The 14,429-nt window shown below is 44.4% G+C and overlaps 1 protein-coding gene across 4 annotated transcripts in view; it reads left to right on the top strand.

Annotated features, from left to right (window-relative positions):
- The window catches only part of ARNT2 (aryl hydrocarbon receptor nuclear translocator 2), a 122,670-nt gene that overhangs the window by 5,948 nt on the left and 102,293 nt on the right, over positions 1 to 14,429 (top strand). For 3 of the 4 annotated variants that reach the window (XM_088472947.1, XM_088472949.1, XM_088472946.1), the window contains exon 3: positions 2,846 to 2,957. In XM_088472947.1, the coding sequence (XP_088329073.1) occupies positions 2,846 to 2,957 (112 nt within the window). Of the gene's footprint in view, positions 1 to 2,015; positions 2,138 to 2,845; positions 2,958 to 14,429 lie in introns of those variants that run through there. The other variant, XM_088472948.1, reaches the window with a different exon arrangement.

Raw genomic sequence — 14,429 nt, 5'->3', positions numbered from 1 at the left:
GGAGTGGAGAGTCGCTGCGGAATACCGTGCCCTAGAGCTCTAAGTGAGCAAAGATTGCATTTTAGAGGAGAGGACAGAAAGACCAGCCAAAGAAAAGGTAAGTAATAAAGTAAAAGCGGGTATCCACTAGACGATATGCTACATGAGCGTTATGGTCTAGTGTTTGCCCTGCAGTGCCGGGCTCAGTGTCGTTAACGAAATTGAGCATACACACTGAACGATATTGTTCACGATATTGTTCAGTGACGTCACCCTCCCTCATCTCCGTACTTGCAGAACCTAACGTTATCGTCAGGTTGCCCTGCAAGTACGGGCGATGAAAGATGTCGTCACAGATGACACAAAGGTATGCAACAGGGTAGACACACCAGGAGAAGTAAAACAAATGATTGATGATCTAGGTAGACTAGAGGAATGGTCAAGAACGTGGCAACTACAGTTTAATGCCAAAAAATGCAAGATCATGCACTTGGGTCTCAAAAATCCAAAGGCTAAATATAGTATTAATGGCACTATACTGGAAAGTACTGAAGAGGAAAGGGATCTAGAAGTCACTATTTCAGGTGACTTAAAGGCAAGCAAACATTGTAACAAAGCAATGAGGAAGGCAAGTCAGATGCTTGGTTGCATAGGGAGAGGAATCAGTAGCAGAAAGAAAGAAGTGATAATACCACTGTATAGGTCATTGGTACGTCCTCATCTTGAATACTGTGTTCAATTCTGGAGGCCATATCTCCAGAAGGATATTAATACATTACAGACTGTACAAAGAAGGGCAACTAAAATGGTGCAAAGTCTACACCACAAAATGTACCAGGAAAGACTAAAAGATCTAAATAAGTATAGTTTGGAGCAGAGAAGGGAAAAGGGGGACATGATAGAAACATTCAAATGTATAAAGGGTTTTAACAAGGTAAAGGAAGGAGACATTCTTCAAAGAAAGAGAAGTATTAGAACAAGAGGACATGTTCTGAAACTGAAGAGTGGTAGGTTCAGGGGAAATATGAGGAAAAATTACTTCACAGAAAGGGTAGCGGACAAGTGGAATAGCCCCCGTCAGAGCTGGTAGAGGCTAAGACAGTAGAGCAATTTAAACATGCATGGGATAGACATAAGGATATCCTTCAGAAGAAGTAAGGATCAATAAGGATTGAGGTAATAATATGTTTAAAAATGGGGCAGACTAGATGGGCCAAGTGGTTCTTATCTGCCGTCAAATTCTATGTTTCTATACACACTGAACAATATTGCGGACGATTAACGATATCGTTATCGTTCAACTCGTCCAATTTATCGTCTGGTGAATACACGCCTTAACGGGACCCACAGTTTCTGATAGCAACCTCATGTTTGTTGAGGTGTTGAATTGATGGGAAAGGGATTTTAGAACTTGCAGATGGGAGCTACATTTTTTTGAACTCATATTTGACTAAACTGCACAAATAATGCACAATATGACTGCAATGCCAGTGACTTGAAGTTTCTAATTGAATGACATGAGCAGTTCCGATTTATTGGGGTCAAAATAAAAGTACCGTATATATCTCAGTGATGTCACTTCCTTCTAGTAAATTTATAGGCTCCATTATTAGGAATGGCACATCCCATAAAGTGTGTGGTCTGCCTGTACATAGACAGCAGGTGCACTGTTCTTTTATTTCTAGTTTATTATATCAGTCCCCTTATTGGTCTTTGTAATGTTAAAGCTAGTGATAAACATGTTATCTAACTATGTAAACATGAAAGTGTCTGCCATACTTAGCTCCATGCACTGTGTAAGTCTGCCCTGGGGATGGGGGGGGGTGTACTGGATGTTAGTGTGTCTTTAGGGTTCCTGTGTATCATACATGAAGCACTCTCCCACTGTCCAACCTGTTTGATTCAGTAGCCGCTATAGGCGGATAGTGTGGTCTTGCTGCTGCAATTGTGCTTTGTGTTGGCAGCTGAATCACGATCACGCTGAACAGAGGTAGATAGGGATGTTTTCTTGTTCTGAGCTGAATACAAATTCTCGCCCCCTCCTCCGTCTCAGCCATTACTGCCAGATTTCTTGCATACTGATGATGCTCCGTTCTCAGTGCTAGATTCTCTGCTAGGAGGAAACGCCATCAGCTCTATTTCATTCACTTTATTGCAGGTAAAAGTTTAACAGCGATTGTTTGCGTCTCTTCAGTCTCACCCAGTTCTCCTTTCCACGCTGCCGATTGACATGTCATTTTGTCATAGCTAATGTCAGCCTTTGTCTGGCTGTGGTGCTCATCTATGGAAGCAGATCAATCACTGCCTGGCTTTATCGGAAAGATTGCACCTTCCAACATTTGTGCTAATTCATCTGTGTGATAGAGGAGAATCTTCACTGAGGGATACTTGTGTTAAAGTGAAATGACAGTATATTCTCCTTGCCTGCTTGGATTGTCTGTGCCCCTCTGGCAATACAGACGGCATCACCAATATGCTTGTTGTGTATATGGTCTTGTAGCTGCTTAGAGACTGTGATTGTTGCAGGAAGAGATCTGAGCATCTCACTCATCTGCATGGTGTTAGGTTAGGAGCTGATTTATGATCAGGTACAGATTTATATGGTTGTGCCATGTAAGTAATCAGAAATATAGGCTGTAACATGTATGTGCTTCCTACATCTAAATATATACTGTAAATGGAAATAAAAAATGTTCACAGACTTGATGGATGTTGGGATAAGGGGTGAGGAATACTGATCTTATAAGTTGCAGATATTGTACAGTTTGTAAGTGATCTGAAATATGTCATATAACCAATGATACTTCTTCTATTGGTTGATTTATTGTTGATGATGGGGATGATAATGGTTGTTTTAAATCCACAGAGATGACCACAGACATCCCAGGATCAGTGACTTTGCCGGTGGCTGCTATGGCGCCTGGGCAGGTGAGGATGACGGGCCCAATGTCAGCACGAGGAGGAAAACGGCGATCAGGGTAAGCTGGTTTCATGCTTGAGTCTCGATTAAACCCAAAATTGTCACCGCACCATATTATAATTCCTTTTGTTATGCCCATCCCCTTAGACGTATTGCTGGGAGAAAGTTTCTTCCTCCCCAGAATTGAGGGGAGGTTCCACCACTGATCCCAGTGAAGACTAGTATTCACTATAGAGAGAGAACGGAGGGTTTCCAAATGTGATGCACAAAAGGACTACTTTATTCTTCAAAATGTAACTTTTAATATAACTGTTAAAATATACTTTTATTCAGGGTCTAACTTTTGAATCAGTGGAAGAAAGTTTTACATTTAGGTTTACATTTAGAGAAGGAAGAAGTGTATACTAGAACTATTATTCTGATCAGTTTGTAAATAAATGTGTGTATATGTGGATATACTGTATATATATTTATTTATATATTAGATGTTTCATGATGACAAAGCCTTTTATTGTAGGTTTACTTCTACTCCTACATATTCTGTATTATATTATAATATAATATTATATTATATTGTCTACTTTGGCGTATTCTGTATTATATTATTTCTTTATTTTATAGACTTGTAACTCAGTTATAACTTCATCTTTCCCTTATTCTGAATTCACCAATTTTCTATCAATGACTTTCTTAAATCAATCTTCCATCTTGCTGGGTTCAGTGAGAGCTGCTGAGATTTTCCATCCCATTATATTACTTGAATTTTATCTTGTTTAATCAAATATTTTTTTCTTTGATCTTTATACCTTAATAGACTACTTAGCAGTCAGTGTGTAAGCAACATTGTTATTGTGTGTATTTATGTTCTTTAAGTTGTTTTGTGGTAGGTAGCTATATAATTTTTTCCCCCAGACTCTTAATTGTTTTTCCCAACCTTCCATAAGCTCTCTTTCTTGGGTTATTGGTAGGGCGATAGATTGCCTGTATGATATGCTGTGACTAACTCACTATTGATTGGTAATCTTAAAGACAGTTAAATCTATTTGGATAAAGTCTGCTCTCTATCTGTCCCTCTTTGGTCACCTAACAGCCTCTCTCTCCCTGTTTTATCGGCAAAAAGTAAGCACAGTGGGACGCACATACCTTCTTTTACCTTAATATACACACTAACGTGTACAATAAAACATATCCACATTTTTTCCCATATACCTTCTTAAGTCCTTGATAAACAGAACACACATTTGGTATCCCTGTACTCAGGAAAACTAGCTAATACTTTTCTGGACATTTTCTAAGTTATGAACATGAGAAAAATTGTTGAAAAATATTTACATCTGTTAAAAAAGTATTAGCTGGATACACTCAATTAAATACACTAAGGGCCATATTCAATTTGGAGCGAAAAGCCGTTCTCGGCGAAACTTTTTCGCCGATGACGTCATTTTCGCCGTTCTCACTTATCCCCGCATTCAATTGTAGCATCTTTTCGCCGGTGCGAAAACGCAATGCAATGTAATAGGCGAAAAAGTTTTGCCTATGATTACCCAGCGGAAAAAAGTGCAGAATTGCGGGTTTTGGGGTGCAGAGGTGCGGAAACCATTATGCACCCTTTGTACACCCCCCTTGACACTAACTGCATCAAAAAACTCTTAAAAAAACACAAAGGACACCCCCAAAATGTGGGTGAAAGAGTTCAAAGTGGGGGTACAAATTAGTGAAATAGCCTTTGGGGGGGTCTGCAAGTATGGGGGAGGTGTTTTGTTGATTGCAGGTGTTTGCTGAAGGTGCGTTTTTTTGCGTATTCTTATGCTTGACATTAGCGATTTTTAAATTTGCTTGCATACATTTTCATGTACCCCAAATTTGATGGGACTACTTATTTTTCCAAAAAAAACAGTGGTAAATGCTATTCTTCACCACTTGCTCAAAGACGCTAAATAGCACCTATTGAGACCCCAAATACCTTTAGAAGGGCTATTCGGGGGTACCCATAGTGAACCCCCATGTCAGAGCATCTTTTGGGGGGTGTCAGGCTGATTTCCCCAAAAATTACAGTATTTTTCGCTGTTTTCGTTTTCGCCGGGTCCTGTTTTTGCCGATCTGGAATTGAATATGGGGATACGCGGGGACGAACGTGATAAGTTTCCGACCTGGAAACCTCCGATGACGACGAAAAGTCCAGCAACAGACTTTTCGCTTCAAATTGATTATGGCCCTATGTAGCAGAGTGTATCCAACTAATGATCTATGCAGAGTATAAGAGATGTATTTTCAAAACAGACCATTTAGCTTCATTTTTCACATTTAATCATCTGAGCGCCAAGAAAAAGTGGGGTTTTCTATTAAGGACTTGTCTACATATCCCTGTTTCAGGGGCGTATCTTCCTACTGGCCAGATTGGCACTTGCCAGGGGCGGCAGCAGGTAGGGGGGTGCTGTTGCCGTCCGGCAGTGCCATTTGCGGCCAGTACTGTCTGTCAAAAGTCTGTGCTGCTGATTTCTCAGTCAGAAGCATCAGTGCCGGACGATGAGGGAAAGGAAGGAGGGGGGAGGGCGATCGCCGCCCATTACTATCTGCCAGCAGGGGGGTGCCAGTCCCTTACTTTGCCAAGGGCGCTCGACACCAAGATACACACCTGCCCTGTTTTCGTTCATTTTGTATGTGTTGCTTAACTCACTTTACTTTAAGAGAGTAATCATACTTGTAACCGCCCCATACAGTTTTAGTAATTGCTGATCATTTTGTACAGCTGCCGAGTTCTGGTTATGTTATATATCTAAAATGTTACTGTGCATTGGTGTTCCAGCTTCCCCACGATCTCCAGCTACTTACTGTACAGGGTTGGACTGGCCCACAGGGGTACATGGGAAATCCCCGGTGGGCCCCACCATTTGCTCTAGTGTCAGGTTTCAGACTATGCACTTGAATTATACATTGTTACTCTATTAGAGGGTCACATTGTCTCTAATGTCTAAGTCTCTGTGGGGGCTGACCACATCCCCAAAGCATGGGCCCCTACCACTGCATTCCTCCAGTGGGCCCTTCATGCACCAGCCTGACACTGCTATTGTATACCTGATAATAACATTGTGCTTTGCTATGGCAGTACATTTGAATATTGTAGATTATAATGTGTTTATGTAATATCAGTTGTAGCTGGAAAGAGACCACATGATGCTGGAAGCGGGGAATTCTATCAGATGCTTCATCTGGAATCCTAATTAACCACTGCCATATATCTCTTGGGATGTCATATTGTGACTTTGTATATACAGTAGATATGCAATCAGATCATGCATAGTGCATATTAAAAAAAAATTAAACCATGAAATAAGGCCAGTCCTTTTATAAAAGATACACTTTCATATACTTATATATATACTTATATATATATATATGCTCATGAACACCAGAATTGATTTAATGTACACTGAATTATGCAAGAATGTATACTAATTACCAGTTTTGCTATATTATTACCAGTTATATATATAGCACCATTATATAACACAGCGTTGCACAGATCATATTTTTAATCATTCTCATCCGTCTATAATGTGCACAAACCATTTAAGTGTAAATTATACCTTTGCTATTTTTCCTTATATCATGGAAATGCAATACGATTATATTTATTAATTAATAAAATTATAATATTTATAATGTGCTGAATAGAAATTCCTTTATAGGGTCTGCTGAATCCAGTGTAATTTTTGTTGTCATTTTCATTGTCAGTTTGTGCTAGGTTCCAAACATACATTGTAAATCATATTCTCATGTTTTGTGAGAGAAGGTTTTCTCAGTTTTGTTCTTGACACAAACACTGTCTACACAATATTTTCCCTTAAAGTGCCTACACCAGTGGCGTAACTAGGGCAGGGCGAGCGGGGTGCGTGCCCTGGGCGCCGTTGGTACCGGCTCGCCCGCCCTAGTTAGCCAGTGTAGCACCGACCGCATTGAATGCGGTCAGCTCTACACATTTACACAGGACCGGCGCTAGGCTTCCAGCGCCGGTCCTGTGCTTCACACCTGAGCCCGTTCCCTCCCCCTGAGCGCTTGCCCAATAGCGCTAGGAGGCGGACTCAGGCTGTGCATAACACACGCATCGCCGCCAGCGCTGGCGGCGATGCGTGTGTTAAACAGCAGCCAATGAGAGTCAGATAGACTCTCGTTGACTGCTGCAGCACCCACTGCAAGAGCCGGGCTTCCGTCCGGCTCTTGCAGTGGGTAATGGGACTGACGTCATGAGGTCTGTCCCATAATGCTGACCGCGCCAGCCCGGGCGGTAGCGGCGTTGCGGAAAGGAGCAGGAGCTGGAGCAGGAGCAGGAATTCAGGTAAGTACATCTATATATATATATTTTTTTTTTATTATTTTTTTTTAACTTATCTGCACAACGGGGGAGGGGGGTGGCTACTACTGGGGGGACCTCTACTGGGGGAGGGGTGGCTACTACTGGGGGCGCCATTGGGAGGACCTCTACTGGGGGGGGCTACTCTACTGGGGACTACTACTTGGGGGGGAACTACCACTGGGGGCATTATAAAAGGGGCCTATTAGTAGAGGCAATGCACTCGGGGGACCACTACTGGGGGCAATAATAGGAAGGGCCACTACAGGGGGCACTGGATAGGGGGGATCACTACAGGGTGCCTGCATAAGGGGACCACTACTGGGAAAACTGCATGGGGGGGGACTACTGCTGGGGGCACTATATAAAGGGCACTGCATGGGGAGGGGACTACTACTGGGGGCACCATATAAAGGGCACTGCATAAGGGGATACCGCTACTGGGCGCACTGCATTGTGGGGACTGCTACTGGGGGCACTGCATAAGGGGGAACACTACGTGGGGCACTGCATTTGGGGGGACCACTACTGGGGGTACTGAGTAAGGGGAACTAATTGGGGGCTGTATAAGGGGGACCACTACTGGGGATACTGTATAAGGGGCACTACTATGGGCCTGCATAAGAGGGACCACAACTGCATACTGGGGGTACTGTATAAGGGGTACTACTGGGGTTAAGGTGCATATGGATAGGAATGTTCAGTTTGAAAATAAAGGGGTGTGTCATGTTGACACGCCCCATTTTTAAGTGACCACGCCCAATTTTTTTGCCGCACATGCCTTCGCCACGTGCACATCAGGGGGGGGCTCCCTTTTCAAATTTGCCCTGGGCTCCAAATACCCTAGTTACACCACTGGCCTACACCCTAGATGACTTGCAAAAGATGCAATGTCGTCAACAATTTCCCTTGAACTCCCCTTTGAACTCCCCGATATCTTGCATAAACTGTCCAATCTGACAAACAATCTGACCAACGACCTGAGTCTTGTTAATGAGATTGGCAGATTTTGCCTGCTGTAGGCGAAATCTGAAGATGCGATTTACGACCCATGGAGATGCACATCGGCATCGAGAACATGATTGGACACTCACGATTTGGACATATTTTACACGATTTGTAGTTCCGTTGCGTCGAAATCGAGCAAATTGTGCAAAATATCGTCTAGCGTGTACGCACCTTTAGGTAAGTGTTTCCCAGACTCTCTTGAATCACGGCGCCCTAGAGAATCAGCATTTTTTCCACAGCACCCCAAGGCCAAAAATTTCTTATTGAGAAATTCAGAAAAAAAGTTTTAAATTAAGTAAATTGTGCTTATCTGCCATGCATAGGGACAGTTATGGAGTGGTGCACAGGGTTGTACTTTTGTTTATACACATATTTTTTGATCACGCTGATCATAAATAATTTGGTTTGATCCCAGACCACCCACCAGAGTTGGACGGAAATACAATGCATACTGTCATACATGCCTAGCCTCCCGGTTTTCGCTGGAGGCTCCCGATTTTTCGGGTAACCTCCCGCACCCCCAGAAGGGTAGGCATTTCTTCTGCATTCTGCCCACTTCCTAGTGAAGTGGGCAGAATGAGGAGAATACCCGCGGCGATTGCGGGTCTTCCGGTAGGGGGCGGGGCTTAAAATGTGATTCTACATGAATCACGTCATTTGGCCCCGCTCCCTATGCAAATTCTAGCCAATCGCGGCAATTTTACCGTGAGGGGGCGGGGCTTAATGACGTGAATCGACAGGCCCCGCCCCCATTGCCTCCCTCCTGCTTCTCTTACCCGGGCTTCTCCCGGGAAGAGATCTTCAAAGGTAGGCAACTCTGCATACTGTATGTGCCTGTTTGGAGGCTGATCACCCCTGGAGCAAAATGTGATCTGATGATAATGATTGGCGATCACTTCTGATTGGCTGTATCCCTCCCAACTGCATTAATGCTATGGTAACGTTGCTGCAATCTATTCTCATTATTACAATATAGTGATACTTGCAATTGCTCTCCAGCAATAAATGCAGTTTACCATTTGAACTATAAGGGGATGACAGCGAATGTGTGTATTCATTTGCAAATGTGTATTCATTTGCACTTCCTTAACAATTTCATTTCATCTTTACATCTTGTTCTAATTTAATTTTAAATGTGACTTTATTAGTTATTTATAACACTGTCCAGTCATGTACTATATTGTGTACTGCATTTAAGAATTTAATATTACCACTGTGCAGCCACATCTATTATATATTATCTACTATTTAACCTGGTGAAAATACAAATTTTCCCTCCTGGAATAAACCAAGCGTATATAATACTGTTCTCTCCTGGTGTAAACCAGGTGTAAATGCTACTGTTCTCTCCTGGTGTAAACCAGGTGCATATACTACTATTTAACCAGGTGAAAATACAAATTTTCCCTCCTGGAATAAACCAAGCGTATATAATACTGTTCTCTCCTGGTGTAAATGCTACTGTTCTCTCCTGGTGTAAACCAGGTGCATATACTACTGTTCTCTCCAGGAGTAAACCAGGTACATGTACTGCTGTTGTCACCTGGTGTAAACCAGGTGCATATAGTACTGTTCTCTCCTGGAGTATACTAGGTGTGCAAATATATACTACTGTTATAAAACAGGTGCATAAACTACTCGTCTCCTGATGTAAACCAGGTGTGTATACTACTGTTCTCTTCTGGAGTATAGTAGGCGTACGAGTATATGCTACTGTTCTCTTCTGTAGTAAACAATGTGCATAGACTACTGTTCTCTCCTGGAGTATAGTAGGTTCACAAGTATATACTACTGTTCTCTCCTGGAGTATAGTAGGTGCACGAGTATATACTACTGTTATCTCCTGGAGTAAATGAGGTGCATAGACTACTTGTGTCTCCTGGTGTACAGTAAATGTATGAGTATATAAGACTGTTCTCTCCTGGAGTATAGTAGGTGCATGAGTATATACTACTGTTATCTCCTGGAGTATAGTAAATGTATGAGTATATACTACTGTTCTCTCCTGGAGTATAGTAGGTGCACGAGTATATACTACTGTTATCTCCTGGAGTATAGTAAATGTATGAGTATATACTACTGTTCTCTCCTGGAGTATAGTAGGTGCACGAGTATATACTACTGTTATCTCCTGGAGTATAGTAAATGCATGAGTATATACTACTGTTCTCTCCTGGAGTAAACGAGGTGCATAGACTACTTGTGTCTCCTGGTGTAAAGTAAATGTATGAGTATATAAGACTGTTCTCTCCTGGAGTATAGTAGGTGCATGAGTATATACTACTGTTATCTCCTGGAGTATAGTAAATGTATGAGTATATACTACTGTTCTCTCCTGGAGTATAGTAGGTGCACGAGTATATACTACTGTTATCTCCTGGAGTATAGTAAATGTATGAGTATATACTACTGTTTTCTCCTGGAGTATAGTAGGTGCACGAGTATATACTACTGTTATCTCCTGGAGTATAGTAAATGCATGAGTATATACTACTGTTCTCTCCTGGAGTAAACGAGGTGCATAGACTACTTGTGTCTCCTGGTGTACAGTAAATGTATGAGTATATAAGACTGTTCTCTCCTGGAGTATAGTAGGTGCATGAGTATATACTACTGTTATCTCCTGGAGTATAGTAAATGTATGAGTATATACTACTGTTCTCTCCTGGAGTATAGTAGGTGCACGAGTATATACTACTGTTATCTCCTGGAGTATAGTAAATGTATGAGTATATACTACTGTTCTCTCCTGGAGTATAGTAGGTGCACGAGTATATACTACTGTTATCTCCTGGAGTATAGTAAATGCATGAGTATATACTACTGTTCTCTCCTGGAGTAAACGAGGTGCATAGACTACTTGTGTCTCCTGGTGTACAGTAAATGTATGAGTATATAAGACTGTTCTCTCCTGGAGTATAGTAGGTGCACGAGTATATACTACTGTTATCTCCTGGAGTATAGTAAATGTATGAGTATATACTACTGTTCTCTCCTGGAGTATAGTAGGTGCACGAGTATATACTACTGTTATCTCCTGGAGTATAGTAAATGCATGAGTATATACTACTGTTCTCTCCTGGAGTAAACGAGGTGCATAGACTACTTGTGTCTCCTGGTGTAAACCAGGTGCATAAACTACTGTTCTGTCCTGAAGTAAACAAGGTGCATAGACTACTGTTCTCTCCTGGAGTATAGTAAATGTATGAGTATATACTACTGTTCTCTCCTGGAGTATAGTAAATGTATGAGTATATACTACTGTTATCTCCTGGAGTATAGTAGGTGCACGAGTATATACTACTGTTATCTCCTGGAGTAAACGAGGTGCATAGACTACTTGTGTCTCCTGGTGTAAACCAGGTGCATAAACTACTGTTCTGTCCTGAAGTAAACAAGGTGCATAGACTACTGTTCTCTCCTGGAGTATAGTAAATGTATGAGTATATACTACTGTTCTCTCCTGGAGTATAGTAAATGTATGAGTATATACTACTGTTATCTCCTGGAGTATAGTAAATGTATGAGTATATACTACTGTTCTCTCCTGGAGTAAACGAGGTGCATAGACTACTTGTGTCTCCTGGTGTAAACCAGGTGCATAAACTACTGTTCTGTCCTGAAGTAAACAAGGTGCATAGACTACTGTTCTCTCCTGGAGTATAGTAAATGTATGAGTATATACTACTGTTATCTCCTGAAGTAAACCAGGTGCATAGACCATGTACATGCATTGGGGTAGATGTATGAAGCCCAGAAGCGGTATCAGCGCACGTTATGTGCGCTGATACCGCTTCTCCCCGATGTATGATTGGGGGTCTGGGCGGTAAATGACAGGGGCGCTATGCGCCCCTGTCATTATCGGCGCTGCTATCTACAAGATAGCAGCACCGAGTGGCAGGGCCATGTACGAACGGTCATACCGCATGACCTTTTGGCCGGCTGTAGCTGTCGTTATGGACAGCTACAGCCTGGCGCTAGCCTATCCCCACAGCAGGGACAGCGCAGTCCCTGCTGGGGCTGCTGCCGGCTCCAGGGCTGCACGCGGGGATCTCGCGATACTTGCGAGATTCCGCGCATGCTCAGTGGAGCCGGCCGGGACAGAGACACAGCGCATCAGCACTAGGCTGATGCGCTGCTGTCTCTAGCGGGAGGGGGGAGTTCACGCTCCCCCTCTCCGGCCGATGAGATGTTCTTACAGCTCATCAGTAGTGCTTCCTGCTTCGCCTCGGTAAAGAGGCGAAGCAGGAAGCGTTATAGTGCCGCTATCATACATCTACCCCATTGTGTTTTACAAGTGGTTCCATATAAGTGGCTACGAGAAGCCTTATATGAAGTTGCATGTAGCCATAGGGGTCATAACTAATGCAAGGAAATGGCACTGATTATACCATTTGAATTTGTAGATCTCTATATTTTCAAGTATATAACAGCTACATAATGGGGGTAAGGTGCAATCAGGGAGATTGCTAGACTCTTCAGGGAGTCAGTCAGATTGCTACTATTACAAGGAGTCTCCCTGGCAATGATGGAGAGTTGGCAAGTACTGTTTTTTCTACTTCAGGGTCCATAGGGTTCCACAGGATACCTTGGGTATAGGTGTGACGTCAGTCGCAGGGCACCAAAGAGTTAAGCTTTCAGCCTCCCAGGATGCACTAGGTCCCCCTCCTATACCCCGCCCCCGGGCCAAGGCACCTCAGTTTAGTTTGGTGCCCGGCCGGAGTCGGGTGCACCTGTTGGAGTGGGGGCTAGAAGAGCCCCTGAAGCTTATTCTTCATGCAGCTGTGGCTGCACAACTGGATGTACAGCATGGACAGTCAGTCCTGACGTCCATGCTGTCTTCCCTACACCCCGCCGGTACCAGAACGCCGGTACTGATCCGGGGATGCTGGTGGGCGTCTGGGGTCACAGCTAGCGGTGACCCCAGATGCTCCGGACCATGGCCGGATTCAAGGGGGACAGAGGTAAGCAGCGGGGTCCCGCGGTGGGTCCCCGCTGATCACATGGTCCTAAGTCCCCAGGCAGGGGGCTCCCTGGGGACTGGCTGCAGCGTGGAGCCAGGCGACCAACCTGCGCTTCCACTACCCCCTGGGACAGCGGACCGCAGCAGAGCGGTAGCGCTGCGGCGTCCCAGGGGTTAAATGCATGCCAGGGGAGCGCGCCTTCCCTGTCTCACAGCCGGCGCCTCCCCCGCTGCACACAGCCCTCTCTGCATGCTGCCGACTGGTCCTGTGGCAGCGCTCCTCCCCCAGGCCAGCCTCCTCTCTGCTCCTCGGCGGCCATCTTCTCCAGAACGCATGGTGAACGCTGCTGGAAGCGCTGGACGGAAGCATCGTGGTCTGGGTCCCCCCGCATACCTCTCCTCCGCTGTGGTCAGGTCTGTGTATGCAGCGCTGTGTCCTACCAGGCCCTGTGTCTGTGTAGTTGAGTGATCAGCGCTGTTAGTGCAGGAATTGTTATTTCTCTGCATTGTATGTGACTGTGCTAGCGCTGCTGCCTGTAATCTTTTCTTCATCTAAACTGTCAGCTTTATTACTGTCCCTGTTCTTTCTGCTAAAGCCCTTGCGGTGCGGTGCTGCAGGGTGGTCTCTCGCCTATTTAATACTTAATTGGTGAGAGAGGTCACATACGTGGTGCCATCATGTCTGAAAGTGATTTTCCCCTCCGGCTACAGTGTACCACGTGCAAAGTACCGTTAGCGGAGGGGGAGGGTAGCGCGGAGGGCCTTTGCCGGCAGTGTTTGTCCATGGCGCGGCCTATTACGGTTACAGCACCGGTACAGGAGCCGCCCTGGGCTTGTTTCGCTCAGGCGTTAACAGCTTTAGTGGGCCAGTTAGCTCCGCAGCCCGCGTTTACTCCGATGGGTTTGTCCCAGCAGTCTGTGGTGTCGTCACCCATGCAGGGGTTCCCACGACAATTGGTGGTACCCCACAGTCTCCCTATTTCCCCGCTCCCGGGTTCTCAGGAGCCAGCGTGGGTTAACTCCCTGACGAGTTCTGTACAGCACTTGTCGGATGTGTTGCAAGGGGAGTCTGTGATGCGGTCTCATAAAAGGCCGGTGGCGTCTCTGTCCGCTCCTTATGAGGATGACGAAGGGACGTCTGATGATGGGGAGATTCTAGATCCTTACGATCAGGAACCTCTCCATACTAAGGACGCTGATGCTAAGTC

The sequence above is a fragment of the Taudactylus pleione genome, unplaced genomic scaffold, assembly GCF_031769625.1.
Source record: "Taudactylus pleione unplaced genomic scaffold, aTauple2 ptg000129l, whole genome shotgun sequence".
In the NCBI taxonomy this organism is placed as follows: Eukaryota; Metazoa; Chordata; class Amphibia; order Anura; family Myobatrachidae; genus Taudactylus; species Taudactylus pleione.
This window is presented reverse-complemented; position numbering and strand designations above follow the sequence as displayed.